At 36.9% G+C, this 9,492-nt stretch overlaps 1 protein-coding gene across 1 annotated transcript; it reads right to left on the reverse strand.

The window, feature by feature from the left end:
* Nucleotides 1–7,053: 7,053 nt before the first annotated feature.
* On the reverse strand, nt 7,054–8,934 carry LOC107705228 (CD83 antigen-like). The gene is made up of 5 exons (XM_016508434.1): nt 8,814–8,934; nt 8,617–8,732; nt 8,203–8,437; nt 7,780–7,886; nt 7,054–7,684 (listed from the first exon to the last, which is right to left on the reverse strand). The coding sequence occupies exons 1-5, from the start codon at nt 8,854–8,856 to the stop codon at nt 7,550–7,552; spliced, it is 636 nt and encodes a 211-aa protein (XP_016363920.1). The 5' UTR covers nt 8,857–8,934; the 3' UTR covers nt 7,054–7,549.
* Between the last annotated feature and the right edge of the window lie 558 nt (nt 8,935–9,492).

Genomic DNA, 9,492 nt, shown 5'->3' on the forward strand with positions numbered 1-9,492 from the left:
ATATTACAAATACAATAAAGTATACTTTTTTTTCACTAGGGTAAGCAGACACATAATCATATTCACAGTTCTTGTTCATTTAGAGAGTATAGGTCGTAACATGGTCAGGCTCCACCAAGTGCAAATTACTCTAAGTTATAGACTTTAAAGTGATCCCTTCCTTTTTTTCATTCATGGAACTGAGAGGGGGCATGAACAGATGAACTTTGTATGTATAGTGTTTCTTATATTTAAATGTTCAAGAGGACCACATTACCTTTTTTATGATTTTGATTGTAATAGGGTCTTATCAAAACCAGATGTATGTAGTAATAATTGGCAGCTGCATAACTCTGCCTTGGGGCTTTTCCTTACATTAAAAAAAAAGAGCAAAAGGAAAACTTCCACATGCTAACATTTACACAGTGATTTCTTTTAATTGCACTCTGCTTTTTAATTTGCCTCGGACTAATGCTTTCAAAACTGTGCAGAAGGTATTTTATTGAAGTCTTGCCTAACGCTGGACCATGTTTCCATGCATGTCCTTCTCTTTGGTGCATACCTGGCAACCTGCATTCCTTGTTTCCTTCCCAGAGTCAAACGTGTCACACGGCATGTCGAATGAGCAGGCTTCCATCAGTTCTTTGCTTCAAGGATTACTGTAAATTAACATTCCTTATGTTGGGCTGCATGGACAAGTCCCAGTGAATCATGTTCGAGGCTCTAGTTGCAGCCTGGACCCAAGAACAGAGGTTTAATGCTACATGACCTGCTATATACTGAAAGGAGCATTGTGTTGAATGCAGTGTTTCTGCAAACTTCCAGTGGTGATAAAGCAAGTCTTCAGAAACTTGACAGCATCAGAAAGTTTTGACGTGTATCTTGGATGACTTTTGGTATCTGGCTTGCGAAAGAAATAAGTGTTTTCATTGGCCATGATCAGAAGTGCATCATCAACATCATGTTAGATTTGTTATAGAGTCTTCAGTTTCAGCTATTATAATATTTATTTATTCATGTATTAGGACTGTGCGTTTGACATAGTTTAATATCATCATGGTATAGGCATTGATAAAAATGTGGGTGGTAAAGATTGTTCCAAATTCTGTAGGCTGCTTTCCCTGACAGAACACTGTAACCTCAACCGTCTCTTGATAAAAAATAAAAAAAAACTTAAATTGATGAGAAAAGCAACAACATAAATATTGTGGGTATATTTATGGTTATGAGCTTCCAGTGGCGGTTCCTTTCAGAGGCTCTATATTTCCTGCTTTCAGCTTGTGGAAATGAGGGATTGAAGGCTTGAGGAAGAGCCCGGACCCCCGACCTGCAATAAAGCAGCTTTGAAGGATGACAGCCACGGCACCATCCACAGCCGTCCTCCAAAAGGAAAAAAGTGGGCAGAGAAGTTTGCAGAGGGGAGATGTGCGTGAGGAGAAAGAAACCCAAGAAAAACAAACGTTGATCTGAAGAATTATGGTGCAGGTTTAAGCTGAGAGTCACAGTGCTACTGTATGTCTTCCTCAGCCCTATTACTGAACCTCAATTTTCCATGTGAACAAAGTTCTATTCAGTGCACGGGTCAAAGCACTTATGCTACTGTAGGTGTGTGTAGCTACTATATGTAAAATGATTATTATGTGAAATCAGCTTTAATGGGTATTTGAAATTACTTAGAATTAAAATAATAATAATAAAATATTTACTCACCGTCATATCGTTGCATATCCGTATGACATACTTTCACATATTATTTGCATAGTCAAACTATTGGTTTCTAATGACGTTTCAAATATACGCAAACGTGAATTGTATCGCGGGGACTTTTCTACATATCTCCATGTACTAATTAATAAGTGAAATGTCATGTTAATATAATATTAATGAGAAATACATGGGTTAGTAGAAGGTTGCCAGAAAAAAAGAGCAAGGTGTGTACTTTTGCAATAACGTCAATAGAAATAACTTTTAGTATGTAGCGCGAAAAACAAAGTGATGCTGACATTTTTACTACTGAAAGACTGTCTGTGACGGCTTTAACTAAACTCCTCATATTTTCTTCTTGGATAGTGCTGCTTTCAGACGCTTTCTTGGTCTTATTCTAAGATAATCGTCCATAAATTGCTGACTCATGACAGTGAATCAAAGATGGTGCGTTTTACTTTGTCTTGACTATATCAACACTGATAGCAAATGGCCTAGTTTTATTCAGTATTTCCCTTGCTATAGGGCTTGTGGTCGTCTATCTAGTCAAACTAAACAGACGGCACCATCGTGTGGTGAAAGTGAGCTCAACCGTTCTGTTACGTGGAGAAACTAGAATTGCCTATTTGTCTTGTTCTGACACAATTTAAAGGCACAATATGTAATGTTCGCCGATGGAGGGCACGTATTCAAAATAAACAGGCAAAGGCTAGTTTGATGACACCGTGACTGAGTGTGGAGTCATGGGAGTTGTCGTCTTCATCCCCACAGCCGATGCAATCCGACCGGACTTGGGCAGAAATCATGTTCATGGATGAGCTAATGATTTGTTACCGTAGTAGAATGAAGCAGGGTGAGGCTGAACGCCGTCGAAGCAAAACGAGGCCGGTCTGTACAATTATTATTAAGTTATATGGGTTTTTAAATTATGCTACTTTTTCAAAATATTTTTTAAGGAATAGTTCACCCAAAAATAAAAATGTTCTCACCTTCAGGCCATCCAAGATGCAGTGTTTGTTTTTGAAAAATGTAGCTTTACACCACTTGCCCCCACCAGTGAATCCTCTGCAGTGAATGGATGCCCTCAGAATGAGAGTTCAAACATCTGATAAAAACATCATTATGATACACAAGTAATCCACATGACTCCAGTCCATAAGTTAATGTCGTGTGAAGTGAAAAGCTTTGTGCTTGTAAGAAACAAATCTATCAAGACATTGCTTCACTTCACAAGACAACATAATTTATTGACTAGTCAACCTGTGGATAATTGTGATGTTTTTTTATCAGCTAGTGTTTTGAACTTTATTCTGATGGCACCCATTCAGTGCAGAGGATCAATTTGTGAGCAAGTGATGTAATGCTAAATTGCTCCAAATCTTTTCTGTTCCAACAAAGTAATAAATTCATCTACATCTAGTTGCCAGAATATCATACAAACTTTGGTGCTGTCTTTTTTGCCAGTAAGCTGCCACCTGTCAACACCCTAGAATCACTCAGAATACCTTAGCAGCCACATACAAAACCCTGGCAACAACACCATAACATCCTGACATAACATCTAAAGAACCTTAGTCTTGTGAAGAAGTATCGCAGATGTGGTAAATATAGCAATATTTCATGTCAAGGGTTTAAAAATAGATATCCACAATCATACACATATCTGTGAGTCACCTTTATTTCCTCACAGTCACTGGAGTTGGAGCATCGTTGTTAGACTGTGGTCCTGCTCAAAACTCGTGGTAGTTAATTAGAGGAGTCCTTTGGGAGCCTGGCAAAGCCTCTGTCTGATAAAACCTCTTCAACTAAAGCCACAGTGTCTCCAGCACATTAGGCCTACAGTAGCAGACTCACAATAATGTCTCCACATTATTATGCATTCTCAGTAAGCAGAAAACCACACTGCTGTCTCTCTCCGGTCAGTCAAACACTGGACTCTCTGTCATGGCCAACCTAAAGGACAGACAGCAGCAGTATCCAGGGATTACACCCAGACTGCTCCTCACACAATGGTGGGCTTCTTCTGGCTTAATGAAGCAGATGATGTTTAATCCGGAGATGGATGTGGAAAGATCACAGAAGCTTTTGAGTCTACTTTAAGACACCATTACGGAATGTAGAGTACCATTTTGGCCTATTTTGTTGTCTTTTTGTTGCCATTTACTACGGAAATATGTCTCATTAAAGTGCGCGCCAGTTTCCTGCACACAACCTCGAACAGTGAACAAGTTTCAAATTGGACAACAAATGACTCTTATTCGTCGGTTCTTTTGAACGGGTCAGTCGAAAAGATTCAGGAAAGTTGACGGTTTAAATTTAATTCAGATTCAATTAGAATCGTTCTAAACTGCGACACATTTCTCAGTTATGTCCGATGCCTAAATGACTCACTCGTTGTTTATACGACAACGTATTATTAAATATACATATTCACAACATCGTTTTGCTATCGTAATAGATTGGTAGCTAATATTTTTCTTTAAACACATGAAAATATTGTACAAAAAAGTATTATTGGTTAATTGTAAGGTTGAATTACAGAATTAATTAATTCATTAATTAATTTAAAATAGGCAGAAATATTATTTAAAAACACATTAGTTAAATTCAAAAATAATAAAACGGGCAGAAATATTCTTTCAAAACAGTAAGCAATATTAATGGTTAATTATTTATTGATTAGCATTTCAGATCAACTGTAAGGAACAGTTAAGAAAAAGATTGTTTGGGTGACCTATTGGTACTGTAATCAACACAGTTTTACTTAGTTAAGCTAGTTAAGAAAACTATGCACTCATTGAAGCACTTCTGAACAACCATTTTTATAAGGCTATATTCTGTCATTTCTACAAGCATGTTTAGAAAAGAAGTCAGAGAAAGGGATGATGAAGGAGAACAAAATAATTTATCAACTTGTGTTTACCCGCTCCTTCACATCTGTGCTTGACTGGATAAGAATCACATTTTTTACATAACACATACTTAATAATATCAGCCAAACCATTTGATATCATAACTGACTGGTGTGGTGAATAACTTGATTGAGCGCCAGTCATATTATCAAATCCAGTAAGTGACTCATTGACGATTATAAGTCAAGGTTTATGTAAATCATGAGGACTTCATTTAGAATTTTCCCATAGTGCCAGGTTTCCATTGGAGCATTATGTAAAATGCGGTTTGGTTTGTGTTACTGTTCCATAAAAGTATGTCAGACCCAACATGAGTTTAAAAATGAAACACTCCATTTAAGCTTGAAAAAATAAGATCTAGAATGCTAACTGAGTGTTTGAGGTGAAAGTAATTTCTTATGTTGTGGGTCAGTGGTTGTGGCAAAGTAGTTTGTCTTATTTTTTCATATCCAAGCACGCTTACTATAGCAGTCAGATGGCCGAGGAGCCCCATCATCACCACCATCAATAACATCCACAAGTTCTGTGTTTGTATAATTTATAATAACGATATGTCACACAGGTTTATGAGCTCATTTGTGAGCTTGATAAATGGCCAGACAGGACTGGTTATGCTCAAGTGCTCAAGACAATTTCAAATTATTGAATTTACAGCCACTGGAGTTAAAACCTGAGGAGTTTGTCTGACAAATGACAGTGGTTTGGTTTTGGTTCCTCACCACCTTGCATCAAGAACAGGAAAATAAAGGAATGTTTGGAAAATAAATAATGAACATTCCAACTAATAAAAAATATGAGATGTTTCAAAGGGGTCATGACTCATGAACCGAGAAATCAAATTCTCTTGATCTTTTGACACAAGAGGTCATTGTTATAAAACATTATGTACGTTTCAGAATTCAAAACTTTCTTGTTAGTCTAAAAACAGCTTATATTGAAGCCAGTCTGCCAAAAAGACAGCTTGTGGAATGTGCCACTTTATGACGTAATCGTGTGGCTAAGCCCCGCCCACCGATTCGCACAGGTAGTAGGCAAATGACCGAGATTTCTGACTTTGCAGGTGTTTTCAAACTGCTGGGGGTTTCTAAATCATGCAATCAAAATGACCCCCCTTATCTAACCCCACCCCTAAACCTACCATCACTATGGCGTCAGCCAATCAGGTAACATGGTCTAAAACGCCTTGATCTGGTAACTCCCATTACTTTCCTTCAGAGACCTATACTTGAAATGACCTGCAATCTCACAGTCAGGGGCGTAGATGATGCGGGGGAGGTGTCCCCCCCACTTTTAATATCACGTAAATTCGTCCCCCGCACTTTTTCGGGCAAGTGTGTTTGCATTGAGGTTTTCAAGAGCTGGTGTGAATAAATATAGATTTAAATTCAAAGAGACAGGATAGTCTGTGCATATATAAATAAACTTTCTGTCCCCCTCACTACGCCTACGCCCCTGCTCACAGTCGAGAGTTTTTCTAAGGACCCCCTTAAAAATTAAGTGTACTTTTTTATAGAGGTCTTTTACTATGATGATATACAAATAATGGAGTGAAGTTTTCCTACAGCAGTGCACAGGTGTCATGGACACAATTAACTGCTCAACTTGTTCTTTGTAAGAAAAGATATGAGAAAGTAGTGTTCGTGATTTTCAAGCCACTAGAGAGCGCCATGTATCCTTTTCTGTTTTTCTTCATAACATGTTGCTTTCTAAGTCAATTTGTCATTTCTTCTCTTCTTGACTGCTGTTTTTTGATTGTAGAGATAGATAAAAAAAATGAAACTTAGGTGATGATGGTTTTCCTAAAAGGGTTAGAATTTCAAAATTGGAACACCAAACATATACTTGATTGCTCAGTTTCCAAAGTGAATCCCAAATGATGATTTAAAAGAGAATTATTCATAAATAATATTCATGAAGATGAAAAAAAAAAATCAATGACCAGATTAATTTTTTGCATGAACTTCACTACAGTATTTTTTAATGAAATAGTAGGCTAAAAATAGTCGAGACAAAAACAGCAGAGTCTGTTTTAATAAGTGACAGAAAAAATATTAAACGGTCTAAGATCGGTTACTTTAATCTAGAATATTGAATATTTAATTCTAAATTAATTGTACTCAATGAAACTTTTAGTTTCACCAGCCAATTTATAAAATATTACTGACAAATAATCACTTGAACTAATAATCATTAAAAATGAATAGGTCATATTAAAAATACATTATTTGTGACCTGTACTAAGCTTCTAGATTATATTTACATGAAACATTTATATGTGCAGTCTTAACAGAACACAAAACGTAGCAATAACTTTGATCATTTGTATCCACTTTATTCTATATTCAATAAACTTTAACATACAATATACAACTCCATATCATAAAAAAAAAAGAATTTTAAGCAAATCCATTTAATAATGTATATTTTTATCAACAGGAAAATATTTTATGAGGTAGTTTTTTGTTGTTTGTATTTCTATAAGAATGTCAACATTGAAAAAATTATTTCAAAAATAATTTGAAAGTGTTTTATTCGCCTATATAGACTGAGAACTATCTCATTTCTTTGGTGGAAAACCTGTAGGTGTGCCTGACAAACGCTGATCTCCGAGCATAACATCCAAACACAGTCCTTCTCCACTTCCAGTGTTCACCACCAAGCAACCATAATGAAGCATGCACAATTTTAACACAGAAAAAAAGCCATTTTTCTCTTGGTCTTACTGTTTTCATGGTGTAAAAATGCCGTTTTCAAAAGATAATGTTGATGATGTTGAAACCTTTGTGCATGCATCTGTCACTCTTTGCACCTTGACTAACTTAACAAGTAGGTTGCCACTTCCTGTGCGTCAGCCGATGGTCCTCTTCAGCACAAGCTCTGTGGACTCTCCATGTCCTGTGCACAAAGCTTCATTTGACTTCTACTGAGCACTAATCCATGTACTTTGGTTACCATCACACATACACTTCAGGCATTGTCTTGCAAATCAAATGACTGGGGACGATCAAGTTTTTCCCTTGATGTTGCATTTTCAGCAAAGAGTCTTTTAAAAGCTTCTTGTTGCTTTGAAATACATTCCTTAAACAAACCTGTGGTAAACATAACTCTGGTCAATAACTTTAAAATACATGCAGAACATCTTGACTCAAAGTATTTAAATAATATCTTGACTTTAAGTACTTACATAGCTTATGCAGAACATCAGGAATGCAATAATGAGTACTGGGATAGCCAGAACACCATAAATTGTATCACTTATATTAAATATAATTTTCTCATCTGTACCATACTCTAAAAATGAGAAAGAAAGAAAACAAAAACACACATGAAGATCAGATTGTTAGTTTGCGAGCTATTGCTCACAGTTGAACTATACAGTGGCCTTAAAAGTATTTGGAAGCCACACTTAAAACTGTATGGATATTATTGCACTGAGATGAACTACTACACCTTTGGTTAATGTAGCCTACTAGATCACCCTAGTAAACTTGATTTTGATTCTAAAAGCTCCAAAAATGTCTAAAACATTAGTATATTTTAAGTGTGGCTTAAGTATGCGTTCAAATACTTTTTGTGGCCTTTATAAATCCCCATAGGCCCTACTTACCATCGACTTTCAGAACGATTTCACCTTCTTGGTTCTGATGGCCAAGGGGAGCAGACAGAAAGCATTTGTATATCCCACTGTCCTCTGCAGTTACATTAGACAGAAGAAGGCTCATTGAGCTCTCAAGTAGCTCGACCTCTCGTTCGACACCTTTATATTTTTGCACTGTGCCATTGTTTTCAGTTAGTCTCTTCCTTACAAGTCCAGATAACAGCTGGGAAGGCTCTTCAGAAACCTGCAGAAGGTCAGAGGTTTAGCTTAAAGTTTAATGACATATTCATTTGAAACAATACATTTCTCATAAACATATAGGGGCAGATTTCAACATCTAGTACAAAACATGAACATGTGAGGCAAAAAAACTCAAGGTTCTAGAAGAAAAAAAAAACCCAAAAAACGAATTTTGAACTTTACCTTGTACCATATGACGGAACGGTACTGAACGTCGGGTTTTGATTTCGCCGCACAACTCAAGACTGCGTCCTCACCACTGAAGAAGCGAATCTCCCGCCGCACTCCCTCCGCCACAGCTGTGAATAAAACACCTCATGTCAACCTGGATCAACAGAGTCTGCGTGAAAATGCTCCCAGAAATACAGGTGGAGTCTTACCTAAAATTACAAGACAAGCGACTAATTCCGAGAAGTAATGCATGGTTCTGACTGTAGCTTGCTGTCGACTCTTTGCCTTTTATACACTTCATGTCACTGTTTTGAGGAAGTGGGGGATTCCCTAGCACGTGCAAGCAAGGGTGAACATGTAGAGAAAATCTATTGCAGTCGTGAACCCGGAACCGCAATGGAAACGTTCATTTATGCATTCACAGCCACTTCATCAGACTAGCCCACGCGATGTGCTGGATAAGAGAAGTTTTTCGTTTCATATTGCTATCAGTCTTTGTTGCACATGGTAAGATATTTCATGCTAATCTCCGATTCGCTCACTTTACATATTACATACTGTAGCTATGAGGCTTGATGCTGTTCAATATTAATGACGCAGCAGCAAGTTTATTCTCTCATCATGTCTCTAGCGGTCTAGTAAGCACGAGCGCTTGTGGTTATGCTGGTTTTTCACATAACGTTTGTTATCTGTGTGTTTTTGTTATTTGTTAGTTTCTGTAAGTTTAGCTTTTTCTAGATTTAAATTTTGTCTCTGTTGTGTTTCCCATTATGGCAGTTCTCAGCTGGTTTTTAATTTTAACGTTGCATCTTAATGTTGTTAAAAAAGTTATATATACATGCAGTTCATGTAAAAAGATGTTTGGTAGAGAAAGTAAATGACACTTGA

This window comes from Sinocyclocheilus rhinocerous, unplaced genomic scaffold, assembly GCF_001515625.1.
Source record: "Sinocyclocheilus rhinocerous isolate Xijiao unplaced genomic scaffold, SAMN03320098_v1.1 scaffold222, whole genome shotgun sequence".
Classification (NCBI taxonomy): Eukaryota; Metazoa; Chordata; class Actinopteri; order Cypriniformes; family Cyprinidae; genus Sinocyclocheilus; species Sinocyclocheilus rhinocerous.

Bases quoted from the DNA above. Each gene is read 5' to 3' on its own strand.
- LOC107705228 (XM_016508434.1), bottom strand. From the start codon at position 8,856: ATGCATTACTTCTCGGAATTAGTCGCTTGTCTTGTAATTTTAG. The intron at 8,438-8,616 runs GTAAAGTTCAAA...GACCTTCTGCAG, and splicing joins GTTCCGTCATATGGTACAAG to GTTTCTGAAGAGCCTTCCCA. The intron at 7,685-7,779 runs GTAAGTACTTAA...TGTTTACCACAG, and splicing joins TGATGTTCTGCATAAGCTAT to GTTTGTTTAAGGAATGTATT.